This window comes from Populus trichocarpa, chromosome 17 (genome assembly GCF_000002775.5).
Source record: "Populus trichocarpa isolate Nisqually-1 chromosome 17, P.trichocarpa_v4.1, whole genome shotgun sequence".
In the NCBI taxonomy this organism is placed as follows: Eukaryota; Viridiplantae; Streptophyta; class Magnoliopsida; order Malpighiales; family Salicaceae; genus Populus; species Populus trichocarpa.
In genome coordinates, this window is record NC_037301.2 from 4,464,709 (window position 1) to 4,480,692 (window position 15,984).

The 15,984-nt window shown below is 33.5% G+C and overlaps 2 protein-coding genes across 7 annotated transcripts; one reads left to right on the plus strand and one right to left on the minus strand.

The window, feature by feature from the left end:
• Positions 1–757: 757 nt before the first annotated feature.
• On the minus strand, positions 758–5,658 carry LOC7461302 (vacuolar protein sorting 38). Of its 5 annotated transcripts, none has more exons than XM_024588224.2 (6): positions 5,236–5,657; positions 4,781–4,987; positions 3,274–3,454; positions 2,418–2,515; positions 1,876–2,097; positions 758–1,203 (listed from the first exon to the last, which is right to left on the minus strand). In XM_024588224.2, the coding sequence occupies exons 1-6, from the start codon at positions 5,428–5,430 to the stop codon at positions 1,087–1,089; spliced, it is 1,020 nt and encodes a 339-aa protein (XP_024443992.2). In that variant the 5' UTR covers positions 5,431–5,657; the 3' UTR covers positions 758–1,086. The 5 variants fall into 5 exon arrangements, with proteins under 5 accessions (XP_024443992.2, XP_006373062.2, XP_024443995.2 ...); XM_006373000.3 differs by having other exon boundaries at positions 2,418–2,566; positions 5,236–5,655; XM_024588227.2 differs by having other exon boundaries at positions 2,418–2,566; positions 4,781–5,009; positions 5,236–5,378.
• A 4,329-nt stretch (positions 5,659–9,987) lies between these two features.
• LOC7496633 (uncharacterized) lies at positions 9,988–15,716 on the plus strand. Of its 2 annotated transcripts, none has more exons than XM_024588203.2 (12): positions 9,988–10,377; positions 10,496–10,638; positions 10,919–11,016; positions 11,190–11,266; positions 11,409–11,488; positions 12,358–12,418; positions 13,020–13,087; positions 13,325–13,406; positions 13,741–13,824; positions 13,900–13,977; positions 14,934–15,053; positions 15,311–15,716. In XM_024588203.2, the coding sequence occupies exons 1-12, from the start codon at positions 10,210–10,212 to the stop codon at positions 15,485–15,487; spliced, it is 1,236 nt and encodes a 411-aa protein (XP_024443971.1). In that variant the 5' UTR covers positions 9,988–10,209; the 3' UTR covers positions 15,488–15,716. The 2 variants fall into 2 exon arrangements, with proteins under 2 accessions (XP_024443971.1, XP_002323789.2); XM_002323753.4 differs by having other exon boundaries at positions 9,989–10,377; positions 10,496–10,649; positions 10,921–11,016.
• Positions 15,717–15,984: the final 268 nt, after the last annotated feature.

The following is a 15,984-nucleotide window of genomic DNA, read 5'->3' on the forward strand; positions in this document are numbered from 1 at the left end:
TAACCCGATTAAAACTCAGAATTCAGGCCTTGGATCAGGCCAAATTTTTAAAACTATGCGTTTTGCAGTTGCCACGAGATGTATGGTGATTGTACGGAGGAAAAAAGGTGGCTAGTTTAACTCTCAGTAAGGAGAGAGAAATAAATGCAGGATGGGCTCGTGGGTGGCACGATCGACTGTGTATTCGTGGCTAGTTTGACCATCAATAAGAATGATGGATAAGATTAATCAAATCCCATTGTACCATAAGTTTATCAATGTCAAATTCATTATTTTACTATCAAAATTCCCACGTCAATTTGACAGTTTAGACCAATTTTGACTGGAATCTTGCTTTTCTTTTGAAAATTTTCTTTTACCAAAAAATTATTTTTTGTCTGGAAACATCGTATTCGATTTTTTTGTCTCAAGGCTAAAATGGATTATGACAATGAGGACAGCATCCCCCATTCAAGGCTGGCCTTTACAGTTTTGGCATCAGTGGATATGCCCATCCCACAACTCCCAACATGAAGGCTTGTTATTCTTCAAAGCTTTGGTGGAACAGAAAAGCAGTACTGAGAAACCAACTCCTTGCCAAGAAAAAGCTAATCAGCTCTATGATTGCTGCTCCCACCAGTTAAGGTTTGGCGTACCTCCACCAGAATGTCCAAAGAGACAATAACTCCCATTATGCATGATATTTTACTTGATGGCAAAATATTCCTCAGAACTCCAAAACAGAAGAATGAAAGCTTCAGTTGTGCAGACAGCAGTATTCATTCGGAACAGAAATTCTCTCTTTAATTGAATTCTTAGCATAAAACGACAGGTGTTAAAAATAAAAATAAAAAAAAAGAGGAAACCCACTTCAAAGTAGGAAAGTTGTTTCATTTTTTTTTTAGAAGCTATGACTCAGCAAAGTGTAACAAGACTGTATGACTCCTAGAAAAAGAATCCATATTGACCATGCTTTTATCAATAAAAAGTGGTAATAGATGAAGATCTATGACACGGTGCTGCATCAAAAACTCGCACCTATGTAAGAATACAGGTATCCATTTACAAAAGAAGCGCTAACTTTAAAGTCAAGATTGGGAGATCGGATCATGAGTCTAAGAATTCTGCTGACTGAATTGTCCTTGTAAGCTCCTTCAAATTAGCCAATACATGCCGTGGTCCTAAACTTCTAACACCAATGTAATTTAAAAGCTGCTCCAGATCCTACAACCAAATGGGAATTTTAACATCATTGGGAGAAGACATTTAAAAACAGTGCTAAGAATTCAACTGGATCGTAATGTGCTATGCATCTAGAGGAACTCCTCACGAATGCCACCTAACAAATCAAGCCAAAATAATGAATAAAAGATGAGAATACTTAATAGTTTGAGAACCAAAGTCTAACACGAATTCTCTCCCTCGCAAGAAACCAAAAACAATAACGGGAAAATGAGAAAACAAAAAAATTTGCCATGAAGGAAAAGGGAATGATGTTCATGGAGTTCAAAGACTTGCCAAGAGAATTCCTTGAATTAAGATCAATAGAATGAAACAAAATTGAAGATAACAACTGGCTCAACACAAACCAAGAAGTTAGTAACATCCCCCTCTTCTTCTCCAGTTGGTGCCAGCACCAATGAAGAGAAATGATCAACAGAGGATGAAAAGCATAGTGTATGTTAAGGCCAACAAGCTAGAGATACAGCAATAAGCAAGAAACCTTCATAATGATACAGTTTCATGAACATGAAAGAAATTCAATCTTGGCTTTTCAAAACAGAAAATCCATGCAGGGCAGATAAAAACTGGGAATTAAAATATTTCGATTGAGTACATTATAATATTAGACATGACCTCTGAACATGGAGAAGAAGGGCAGAAATGATAATTTACCTTGTTTAAAAGGAATACAGCATATGCTGCTCGCGTGGTATCTTGACCTTCTAAAAAGAGGGGAAATTCAACAGGTTTTGTATTTGCAGTCAACAATGTACTTGACAACATATCAGATGACTCTACTGAAGGTGCACAATCAATAATATAGGAATTGGAACCACCCAAACGTAAAGAGTAACGCAAAGGAACTTCCAAGTACGAGGCAATAAGTGAAACAGCCTGCAAGAGAGAAAAGGAGTGTAGGAGGCAATAAGTGAAACAGCCTGCAAGGGAACCGTCAGAAATAAAGCACGTTTTAATTGTTGACCAGGAAAGTACCAATACAGCTATTTAAAACAAATCCCTGAAAATGCAGTTTCATGCTATAATAGTTCTCATTGCAGATTATGATCTTATCTGGCACACTTTTTAAATAGTTCTCACAGATGAAGTTGATAATGCATCAGCGCTAGAAACCTAGAAAGTTAATGGCACATGATAGGTGCAACAGAATAATCCTAGCAACAAATGTAATAGTTGAGCAAAGAGAAATAACACACATGAGCAACGTGTCCGAGGGCACTAGCAGACCTCTGAACCTCCTTCTTGTCAGTGAAAAAACTCATCTTTGTAAAGGGAGCCATCGTCAAATGCAGACCTAAAATTGTCAAGGATCCTTGATTAACGGGTTTAGAACCAACATAGTTTCCTGATAGAGAAAAGAAAATTAATAAGCAACTAAAAAAGCACTTAGACCTGCTTTCACTTATTAAGGCAACACAATTTTAAGAGAAGTTACTATCTTTAAATTTGAAATTACCATGAATCATATGAAAGCATATACCTTACACATAGCATGGCTTCAGAACTAGTGATACATATATAAATGATTTGAAAATAAAGAAAACCAGTAGATAGTTAATATTAGCTGGGTACAAAAATGATGCAAGAAAGTCTTAATTTTTTTAAATTAATATAAGTAGAATTACTAAAGAAGTCAAACCAAGAGTAGTGATTGGGTTGTGATTGACTTCTGAGCTATTTTTCAGACTCGTCCAGACCCAGAAGATCCCAATAGCAGTTTAAACATGAACTGTTTAAAGTTAAAAGTAATTTACACAACTGTTCACACACATTGATTCAGTTGGCAACCCTGAAAAACATTCCATATTTTAACATCTGAAACCCTAGCTTCAAAAGCCTTGGAAACAACAACCAATAGCAGATCCAACAACATATGTTCATGATATCTAAACAACTAAAGATTGTGGACATAATGGTTCGCAAAAAGGTATCCGTCGGAACCACCAAAAGAGAGAAAGTTATAAGATAGATCAACAGCCTGCTTTATCGCAGCTGTTGTTTAAAACTTAAAGTCATGGTGTTTTGTTTAGTGTCAAATCAGGTCCACATTACCTGATTTACTACTGCTTGGGAAAGATTCAAGTTCCTGCTCCTCTGAAGGTCCAGCTGATATCTTAATAGGATAAAGCAATGAAACTTGTGATATCATAAATTGTTGTCTCAGTCTTAGCTTCTTCTGCAACTTTGTGAGGCGAACATAACCCCTTTCTCCGGCAAGTGACCTTCTTGAATCCTTTGACATGAGTACGATCAAACATTCAATATTGCCAGTATTTATAAAAAAGCCCTGACCAAAGACTAAGCCGAAAGGCAAAAAAAAATTTATTCAACAGAGCTGATTGCACTAAAAGGACAGATTTGAGCTCCTGGATAAATTAGGAAATGTAAAGACAACATGCAACAAACCAAAATTACTGATAATACAAAAATTGAATACAAAATAACGTCTCCAATTAAAATAACAAAGAATAAAAACGAAGACCAGAAGATGTACAGCATAAATCTCATATGACCAAGACTAGACCCTTCAAAGTAATAGCGGAAGGAAATAATAAAATGCACAAAGATAAGCTTCAACATGTGAGGACATTTTTGGAACATTAAATGTCCAACTCCATAGTGCCTGGAAGACAACTTTTTGGGCACCATTAAATCATCTTTATCTTTTCATACAAGTTTAATGTTCATGATATTGCATATTTTATTTGATAATGAACAAAGGATTGCAAATAAATTAAACTTTCCACATAATGCATCCCATTGAATTTGGTGTGAACCTCAGAGCAATCATGTTTCTATCAGTTCTCAGCAATACTCACAATATCACACCACATAGAACACAAAGATAAACATGAAAAACCTGCTGTAGATTGAACCTCAAAGGAGGCAAGAAATTAGATATTATGAATAGGAAACAAATGTGCATAAGCAGCACGCCTCTTAATAGCATTTTCAGCGCATCAGATTTGCTAAGACTGCGTACATATGCCTGAGATATTATGCAATTCCAGACTCTCGCACTCATTTGGGATCTGATACTAACCCTCTTATGAAATCAAAACAATAAAAATAATAAATCAGTTGCCTATGATCAGTAACACCCTAAAATAATAAAATATTATCTGCACTGGAGCCGGTGCACTACTGCCAAACTTGCTTATCATAATACGAAAGAAAACATTTCTACCAATTGAGAAACTAAGTTGTGCCCCTTCAATATTCTCCCAAGCATCACTAGCATTTTAAATCATGACCTTAGGGATATTGTGTTGTAGCGTTAATCAGGGACCAAACACACAGTTTCATGTCTATGAAAAGGTTTCATTTCTGCACTCAACAACCAAGATGAAGGCCCTTTCCTCAGTTTCTGATACACTAGAATTTCACAAAGTCCGTCCATCATCCTATTTATATGGTGCATGCATCACTCACAACATGCAACAAGCTCAAAACAATATAAACATTGACAGATAATGTGATCAATCATAAACTTTTGACTACATTTACCAAAAACACAAACAAAACTCCTCTAACATTATCAAATATAAATTTCAATTACCTGCAATTGCTTACTAGCTACAGAAAGCGCGGTGCCAGCAACTAATAATGATCGAACTTCCGAACTAAGCCTCTCCTCTTCTTTTGTCGAATTCTCCGCCGCAACCTTAGATTGCCCTTTAATTCTTTCTATCACCAATTTCCTAGCCTCCACCCTTTCCTTCATCTCCTCCAATTTATTCAATCTACTTAACGCCTCCTCCTTCACCTGCCCACCACATTGAGGCCCGCTAATCCGCGGGCTAATCAATAAGATTTATATATCCATTTCTCCAATTTAATTCAAAAGCATTAAAATAAACAAACTAATAATTAATTAACTAATTAAATGCTTGCATTGATTCTTTAATTTCATGCAAGAACGCTAAAATAATCCAAGAAAAAAGTTAAAAAAAACTATAATTAATTAATCAATCAATCAATCTATGGAGAAGACGATAAAAATCAAAGGCTTACTTGAATAAGGGAGCGAAGTTTCTGTTCAAAATTTTGCTTCTTTTGTTTAGATTCGTTGAGAGAAGAAGAGAGACTCCATAATCTTGCAACTTCGTGCTCGTAATCTTCCCATTCGATGAATTTTTCTTTCTCCGATTCGGTTGGTTTTGATTTTGATGTGGATGGGTCTGGAGAGAGGATGCGGTCTGGTTCCATTTGTAACTGAGATTGAGAAAGTAATTCTGGAAGTTAATGATAAGAGGTCATGGATTGGCATCATCGTAGTCAGAGGCGTAATTAGGGTTTGGGGATCATGAGTGCTGGTGTCTTGGACTCTTGGGTTGGGGTATATCTGATTTTCTCGGGAAAATTCGGAGGGGGAAGAAGAAGAGCGAGAGTTCTTGTTGTTTCTGATTTTTACCTTTTCCTCTTCGACGCGTTTTAAAGATGACAGGTGGAGGACCGGGCGACTGGTAGTTAGAAGATGGCTTTTTTTGGTTAAGATTAAGAGGCAATTTCGTCCCTATAGTTTATCTATTGTATGGAGAAGCAAACCATGGATGCTATTAAAATTTTTAATTTTAATTTTATTTTAAATTAGTATTTTTAAATTAATTTAATATGTTGATATTAAAAATAATTTTTTAAAAAATAAATATTATCTTAAAAATTCAATAATTATAGTTTATTCAAAGTGGGGTTTAAAATTTGAAAAAAAAGTGTTAATAGAGTGAGATTTATAGTTAAAGTTGTATTTGGATATTAAAATTATTTTATTAATCATTATATAAAAATTAAGTTTAAGGTTCTATCGAATTGGTTTTTAAATCAAAAAATAGGTTTGTATAAAGGGGTATTGATGTCTTTTCTTCAAGATTGTTTTTTTTTGTAATTATTGGATTAGTTAAGGGTGATGAAGTAATTTTACATTTAATCAATACTTTTTATTCAAAAAGTTATTGGCGTGTAAGAGGTGTTGTGCACTTTGGGCAGCGAGTGCGACACCTTCTGGTAGTTGAAATTTTTTTTCTGTGGTCTCACTTTGTTCTCCGTTGCGTCCTCTTCTGTTATGGGCAGTGCGTATCATCTAAAGGTAATTGATTTATCGTCGGTTGCCCTTCCTTTTTCCCCCCTTTACTTCTCTCTCCTACATGGAAAGATGCACTATGATCCCTATTTTTATTGTCTTTTCAGATGCAATCCTTTTAATTTTGATTGTTTATTTTTGTCCTTTTCCCTTATGTTAAAGTTTATTATTTGTCAATTTAGTCCTTTAATTCTAATTTGTATATATAATATTTTTCACTTTGGTCCTTCTACATTTGATTTCTTATTTTGTTTATTTTTTCTTTTGTCAAAGTTTTTATGCTTTCACTTTTATCTTTCAAATTAATTTTATGATTTTAGTTTTTTCAATAATAATAAAGATTTCAATTTAGTTTTTCTTCTTTTGATTTCTTGTTTTTTTTTTAGCTATTTTGTCAAAGTTTATATAGTTTTCAATTTTATCCTTCAAATTAAATTTATGACTTTTGTTTTTTCAACAACAACAACAACAACAGCAGCAGCAGCAACAATAGTAGTAATAATATTTTTATAATTAATTGTTTTTAAAAAATAATATATTGAAAAAGCCTATATATATATATATATATATATATATATATATATATATATTTAGACGTAGATGCATGCACACAATGTCTTTTTTTTTCTTTCCCCATTTCTATTTTTTATTATCTGCTCATGACAGCCATTAAACTAATATTTTCCTTTCACTCGGGGAGATGACATTTTTAAGATTTCACAAATTTTTGAGGTTTATTGATAGTGGCATTGTTGAGATTTTACAAAGTTTTGAGGTTTATTGATAGTGACATTGTTGAGATTTTTCAGAATTTTAAGGTTTGTATCTCACCTATTTTTCTTTCTTTTCTCTCTGCAAGTATGCAGTCATCGGAAATATCTTTAAGCCAAGCACTAAAAAGTATTTTATAATTATTAAAATATATCATCATCCTTCTTTATAGTATCAATTTGTAATTTAAATATAATTTTATATTTTTTTATATTACCCCATGATTAACCTTAATTTCTTTAATTTAATCCTTAATCATGTTATTTTGACCATAATTAGTTAGGGATTGCACAAATTAATATTTTCATTCCTATAATTTCACAGTTGAGGAATTTCAATGCCCCACCAAAAATAAGAAGAAAACATAAATTTAATTGAAAATAAACATCTTACTACTACTAATTAACCCAATTTAACAAGCATTTTGCAATAAATTCCAAGAAGTTCCCCTTTTTTTTTATTATTGAAATTAGTAACCTTTCTCTCTCTATCCCCCAAACTCCCAACCCCTCTCTATCTCTCTGTAAAGTTTTCTAATTTGATTTAGTTTCTTTGGTAGGAATTACGTAGCTCACGCTTTCCATGGAATATAGATTGAGTGAAGTGAAAGAGATGAAAGAAAAGGAGAAAACTTCAAGCCTTTTCTCTTGTCCAATGTCATTGGCTAGCCTCATAATTGGAGGGAAGATTTGTTTCTTTCTATTTACAATAATGCCATTCATTTATTTCTGTTAAATTTTTTACCGTCAATATTTTTTGTGTGCAAATTTATTTTTTATTTTGTTCAAAAGTTTATGCTGATTACGTGGGGATTTTCGCTTCAAATTATAAAATATTATCTTTTAATTTATTATTTTTAAATTGAGAATTACAATATTTAATATACAAGATAAGGTACTTCTTTGTATGTATATCTTCGATGCTATTATTAAGTAATAAGCTAAAGGATGTGAGAATTTTATTGTTTATCCACACCCAAAATACTGTAAATTACAACAGTAATTCACGGTGTATTATTATTATTTTTTATTATTTTTTCATGTTTTTTTCTTTTTTTTTCTTTTTTTATCACTTTTTATCACTTTTTCTTTCTTTTTTACTTTTTTTTTGCACTTTTTCTTCCCCTTCTCTTTTTTTTTTGTTTTTTTTCCCTAAAATTATCTGTCAATTTTACTTTTTTAATATTGAACTGGTTAAAAATTTTACTTTGTAATTTTTTTCCTTTGAAATACTGAGGATTGCCACGGTGTTTTTCCACATGGTTTTTCTATTTTATTTTTTTATTTTTTAAAATTATATTTATCGATTTTATTTTTTACTGTTCACCCACACCCAAAGCACTGTGGATTACAACAGTAATCCACAGTGCATTAATTTTTTTTTTTTACTTTTTCGTGTTTGTTTTCTTTTTTTTTTCACTTTTTCTTTTTTACCACTTTTTTCTTTTGTTTTTCCTTTTTTTTTCACCTTTTCTTCTTTTTTTTGCACTTTTTCTTCCCTTTATTTTTTTTTTGTTTTTTTCCCTAAAATTATATTTTTCAATTATATTTTTTTAATATTGAGCTGGTTAAAAATTTTGCTTTGTAATTTTTTTCCTTTGAAATACTGAGAATTGCTACGGTGTTTTTCCACATGGTTTTTCTATTTTATTTTTTTATTTTTTAAAATTTTATTTATTAATTTTATTTTTTTAATATTGAGCTAATTAAGAATTTAGTTTTGTAATTTTTTTTAAAACATTGTTGATTGTTGCAATGTTTCTCCACATGATTTTTTTGTTTTTGTTTTTTTTATAATTTTCTCCACAATTATCTTTTTTGATTTTATTTTTTAATATTGAGTTAGTTAAGAATTACAGTTACAATATGTGAGGGAAACACTATAGCTTTCCTCGCAAATTACTGTGGATTGCTACAGTGTTTTTTCCCACGTAGTTTTTTTTTGTTTTTTTATATTTTTTTTCTAAGATTATCTTTATCAATTTTATTTTTTAAATATTAAGCTGGTTAAAGATTACAATTACAAGTAAATACAAGTAAGGTTAAATCATGTGGAAAAAACACTGTAACTTTCCTCACAAAACACTATGGATTAATATAGTTTTTCCTCGCATGGTTTTTTTCCAATTTCTTTTGTGTTTTCGTTTTTTGTAATATTTTTTTCTAAAATTATCTTTGTCGATATTATTTTTTTAATATTGAGCTGGTTAGAATTTAACTTTGTAATAAAACTTAATCATGTGGGGAAAACACTATAGCTTTCCTCATAAAACACTGTGGATTACTACAGTGTCTCTCCACATAGTTTTTTTTTCTTAAGATTTTTTCAAAGTTGTCTTTGTCAATTTTTTTTTTAATATTGAGCTGGTTGAGAATTACAATTATAAGTCATTACAAATAAGGCTAAATCATGTAGAGAAGCACTGTAGCTTTCATCACAAAACACTGTGAATTGCTACAGTGTTTCCAGTAAGGTTTTTTTGTCCCTGTTTTTTTGTGTTTTTTTAATTTTATTTTTTCAAAAATTATCTCTGTTGATTTTATTTTTTTAATATTGAGCTGATTGAAAATTTAACTTTGTAATTTTTTTTAAAACACTGTAAATTATTGCAGTGTTTTTCCACATATTTTTTTTTTTAAGTTGGTAGAAAATTTAACTTTATAATGTTTTTTGCTTTTTATTAACAGAAAAGCTAAATCATGTGGCGAAATCACCGTATCTTTCCTCACAAAATACCGTGAATTGCTATAAATTATTTTGTTCAATTTCTAAGTTTTTGATCACCAATATATTTTTTTTTTCATCATGAAATATTGGCTCTATCATACTTTTAGTTTGTATTAATGATACTGATTCATAATTATAATACTATTAAATATATTTATTTTATAAACCGGCAGCACGGGCATGCCATGTCGTTACATTTTATTTGGAGTTTTTGATGAACTATAATGGAGAAGCTGTGAAACACTGCCTTCACTTTCCTTCTCTCGCCAGCAAGCAAAGGTTAAATTAAAAGAAAGGAAAAAAAGCGACTCAAAATAAAAAACACAACCGGAAAGAAACTCAATTTCACATGACAGAGCCACCGTCTCTCTCTTTCTGATCGATTCGCCCATCAATCAAAATCAAAATCAATGGCGGGATTGTCACTGAAGTGCGGGGACTGCGGGGCTTCATTGAGGTCCGTACAAGAGGCACAAGATCACGCCGAGCTGACCTCTCACTCCAATTTCTCTGAATCCACTGAAGCCGTTCTCAATCTCGTCTGCGCCACTTGCGACAAACCCTGCCGTTCCAAAACAGTAAACAAATCCTCCATTTCTATCTCGTCGTTTTTTTGTCTTTCCATAACTGTCGTTTCTTCAATTGTGGATATATATATATTTTTTTTGTAATTATTGGTTTCATTTTGTGATGAAGGAAAGCGATTTGCACACGAAGAGAACAGGTCACTCTGAGTTTACGGATAAGACCGCCGAGGCTGCAGAACCGATAAGCTTAGAGGTTCCGAAGGCGACGCCAATGGATGCTAATGAGCCTGCTGCTGATGCAAGCACTAGTACCCAGCCTGAAGGTACTATTACTGTCGATGAAAACCTCTTTTAGAGCACTTTTTCTGTCAGGGTTCTGCTATGAGATTTTAATTGCAAGCTTTGGAAATCATCATGCCTATTGTTTTAGCACTCCATCGCTATCTCAGTACCTGTTCTTTGAATTGCTTTTTTTTTTTTTGGATAGGGTGTCAGCACTTGTCAAAATCTTTTTATTTGTAATATTTTTGTTTACTTCTTGAGATTGATCATTGAAAGTTAATGTAATTAATACAGTTGCTATTTGTTCTCTAGAAATGGTTGCTCCAGAGGTTGACAAAAAAATCCTTGAGGAACTGGAAGCAATGGGTTTCCCAACAGCAAGGGCAACCAGGGCACTTCATTATTCTGGTGATGTTATCTATTGTCATATTTACATCTGCTTATCAGACGTTAGAATTCCATGTCATCGGGCATCTTTGAGGCTTATCATGTTATTTTTGGCCTCTGTGTCTTCATATTGATTATAAGCAAATCACATAGCATTTGCAATTTTCTGAGCGTTGTCTTTTCGCTTCTTTCAGGAAATGCTGGTCTTGAGGCTGCGGTAAATTGGGTAGTTGAGCATGAGAATGACCCAGACATAGATGAAATGCCCATGGTGTGTTATATGTTTTTTTTTTCCCTTTGGCATATGTGCATCTTACTGTTCTTTTTTTTTTTCTTTGCTGATTTGAAAATAAGTTTCTTCATTTCTTTAATTATTTGTTTAATCTGATTTACTGACCTGCTTGTCTGCTCAGGTACCTGTCAACTCCAATGCTGAGGCTTCTAAACCTTCTTTGACCCCAGAAGAAGTGAAGCAAAAAGCACAAGAACTGAGGTATGGTGCATTAAAATGCATATCTAAGCTTCACAGTCTTCATTTTTTGCGGTTGCTAATTGGCCAGTAGTCAAAGCTTTTGTAGATAATCTGGATACTGTTTTTTGTCTGTACCTGCTGCAGCAGGTTACTGAACCTTGGCCCAGTTAAAGAATGAGTTGGGTTCAGGGTAGGCTATCAGTTTAAAACTTGTCTTTTTTTGATTGCTTGCTTTTTGTTTGACCCTGGCCTTACAATACAGTTTTTGTTTCTCATTCAACCTTTGATTTTATTGGTTAAATCTGCTTAATTTCAGTAAAAAAAGAGAAGCTTTTAGAAGTAGTTTGTATGAGGGGTGACAAAAAGCACCTAGAATTTTCAGGTGCATTGGAAATCTGAAACTTTGGAAACTAATTGGAGTCTCTCAAATATAGCAAATCTGATTCTGTGTGGGTCTTGGGTTACTAACTGGTGTTGGCTTAATTGGATCTATCTTATTTTGATAAATCAAGACGTTGATTGTTTGGACTAATGCCCTGAACACAGTTGTCCTTGGTGTTGGCTTCTATTTCAGGTGATGTAATTATGATGCCTTAATTGTCATATTTGCTTGCATTAAATTTAGTTTTCTCTTCTCTCTCTCTCTCTCTTTTATCATTTATTCTCTCAACATCATGAAGGAAAGATGCATGATGTGATTGCTGAAGGTACCTTTAATTTTTTTTTTTTCAAGGACTAAAACTAGCGTTGAATTTTCTGGGTGACTTTTAGGTCCACTGTGTGTATGTTTGTATGTTTATCATTCATTTATCCCATGTTTATCTTTGTTGTAAATAATTTAAACTATAATGAAACATCCGATCAACTAACATTTATCGAATTTGAAACAGGGAGCGTGCACGCAAGAAGAAAGAAGAGGAAGAGAAGATAGTGGAAAGAGAAAGGGAAAAGGTGCTTCTTTATTTTCTTTATGACTTTCTCTTGTATCAACTTGCAATCTCAAAGTTATGCATTTGTATGTGATTGTTATCTATCCATTCCTTTGTAAAGCATGCCATCATCTGTCTACATCGGCAGTTATGAATAGTGAAACTTGATCATTATTGTTTTGCAATTTCCTTGAACCTCATGTTGTGCCTATAGTTTCCCTAACTTGCACTGTAACTCTCAGTCAACTTTCGCCTTACAAACATGGAATCTTTGACACATCATTCTGATACTTGCTAACATTTTTAGGATATGTGGTCCCAATTAGTGCATGTGTTAGATTAAAATGCTAGCAATGTGAACGGCATTTTCTATGGAGATAAGCATAGTTTGTTTATTTGCAGAGAATTTATTCTCTTCAAAGCTTTTCCTAAGGCCAAGTAATAATTATTTATATAGTCATGTGCATGTTAAAATCCTCTTGGAGTAAAGTTTTTGGGAATTCTATCTCTAAATAATATCGTAAGCCATTCCTTGTGCTGTATTATCTTTGTATGTAAACCCTTGACTTGATTGATCTATCTGCTATATTTTTGTAACGTGCTTTTGGAAATCAATTTTCTAGGAGAGGATTCGAATTGGCAAGGAACTCCTGGAAGCAAAGCGAATTGAAGAAGAAAATGAAAGAAAGCGGTTTGTATTTGCCTATTTTTGTTCCATTTCACTGCACCTGCACTGTTTTTGATATGGTATTGTGTGTCTTTCTGGCATGATTCTGTAGATTCACTTGTAAATGAAATTTTTGTTTTTGTACATGGTTGCAAAGTTGCACCATTTTGGGGCTCTTTAGTAATCTTTCTTTTTTGGTTTTGTGCACCAAAAAAATGCCCTATCCTGTTACTACAATTGAATGATTTTCTGCCCTCTCAGATTGATGGCCCTGCGGAAGGCAGAAAAAGAGGAAGAGAAGAGAGCCAGGGAAAAAATTCGTCAGAAATTGGAAGAGGACAAGGTTACCACTGTTCTATTCCATTTTTCTTTCTCCCCGAAATTTCAGTAGTAGTTAAAAGTATCTGTGCAAGTTTGTTCTAGTTTTCCTTGATTTGCATATGGTTTTAATGTATTAAAATTGAAATGTTTTTAAAAAGAGGAGCACATCTCTATGCATTATAGAAAGGAAAAAGGCAAGACATGCTAGATCTCATTTGGTTGATGGTATAGAGTTGTATCTTTGAAATTTCTTTTTTCTGTTCCAGTTTACCATGTCCCATTGGTTATACGAATTATATTTGGAATGATTTCATTCATTGTTAGTTTATTTCTGACTGGAGTTGGGTGCTCCACAGGCAGAACGAAGAAGGAAGCTTGGACTGCCACCAGAAGATCCTGCAACTGTAAAACCTTCTGCACCTGTTGTGGAGGAGAAAAAGGTTGGATGAATAAATATGGACTTGATGTAAGTCATTCGTTATGTGTTACTAACATATTTTATGAATGTTTTGCAGAGCATGTTGCCTGTTAGGCCTGCCACAAAGCAAGAGCAAATGAGAGAATGCTTGCGATCTCTTAAGCAGAACCACAAGGTAAAAACAAGTCTACTTCTGATCTTCATCATCACAGTCCAGAAACATTAAGTATAAAAGGTTAACTGTCTTGTTTTTTTTTATATATATATATGACGTGTGCTTTGCTTTATCTTTCAATTCAATTTCATTTATCCTCCCTCCTTTGCAGTTATTCTTTTATGTTCATGAGGATTTGACCCTGGAAAGTTAAGTTAATTTGTTAAGAAATAAAATTTGACTATGAAGGAATGAGAGGGGAAAGAGGATAATAGGAGAGTACTAGATAGAGGAAAGAGGACATTGAATACTAAATTACATTTTCTACCAAATTTAGGAATTTCCTCTGACCAAAGATCTATCAATGCTGTTTACAAGATTAGCATTATTATTTTTAAAAGCTAAAAGTTATGTACAAAGATAGAAATCAGAGTAACTTGAGATGATTTAAGTGTTAAACTTGCTGGTATTTAAATGCTTATTGTGAAATTTAATTAAGAATCATAAAGTGTCAGAAAGATAACTGAAGACTTGCTATGGCACTTGGTGAAAACTTAGGCCTTTGTAGATGCAGCTCGAACTTTCACCGGTACACATTTGTATAGACAAACAAATAAATAGATTGATGCAATGTGAATTCTAAACTGTGGATCGGATATGGGTTCCTTGGCCAAAAAAGTTGCATCCATAATTTGCATGGATAAAATATCACATCCAACAGTTTACCCATTAGCATGTACATGTTCATACTCATGAAAACGAAAATCTTCACACATCTTACTGATATTGATTGCAAGATATTCTTTTATGAGAAGGCAATGCATTCAAATAAGCATTCATGTGTTTTTCGATTGTTGAAATTCTATATCCCCTCCAGAAATTAATCCTAATTACTGTTCCTCGTTCATGCTTTTAAAGTTGTGTAGCACCAGAAACTAGATTTTATAGCCTCACTTCATTTGGTTTTGTGAGGCTAGGATGATGATGCTAAAGTGAAGAGAGCATTCCAGACTCTCCTAACTTACGTAGGGAATGTTGCCAAAAACCCTGGTGAGGAGAAGTTCAGAAAAATAAGACTCAATAATCAAACCTTCCAGGTATGCAACTTCTTATGCTAAATTTTATTGAGGGAATATGTGTATCAATTTAATGCCATCTCCAATTGCAAATGCTGCACACCACCAGATTGATCATAGTTTTCACCTATTATCACATGTTGCATTATTGCATCATTTGATGTGATCAGTCCAACTCTCTGCATGCAATTTGGCTTTTACAACATTGAGTATGAACTCTTAGGTATTTGGCTAATTGTTTTCATGTTTCTTTATTTTCCGCCATTCTACATTTACAGGATAGAGTTGGTTCACTCGAAGGAGGCATTAGGTTTCTTGAGCTGTGTGGGTTTGAGAAAATTGAAAGCGACGAGTTCTTTTTTCTTGCTAGGGACAAGGTGGACATGGCAGTATTGAACTCAGCTGGATCTGAGCTGACCTCTGCAATAAATAATCCGTTCTTTGGAGTCCTCTAAGCTAGTAAACTGTACTATACTTTTATTTTCTGAGGAGAAATTATGCTGTTGTGGATTAAGCTCGCTGTTGTCTCGTTACCATTTAGTGGCCTTCAATGAATCGGTACATCAGTTCAGGTTGATCTCTCCTTGATCTATTGGAGCTGGATGCCCTTCATACCTATTTCTCCGATGACAATTATATGTTTATTTCCATGTTTTCAAATTTCAAGCAGGTTATTCCTCCGAACAGTGTCTTATTTTGGTTCTTTGATTACCGTCTACCCCCCCAGAAAGGGCGGCTCCAGCCAGGTTCCCGCTGAAAAAGCGACTGGTAGCCAGTCATGGCATCTAAGCTCCATGCTGCTGCCCTTACTGCTGTAGTCATGAACTAGGGCCGGTCTGCAAGGCTGCGGCAAAGGCGAAAAATTGAAAACCCTGCTACATTAGGAAGCTGATTCTAATGCAATCTTGCTAACCTGGTTGGCAGTCAGGGAGTTCGTAGATAAAGAAAAATA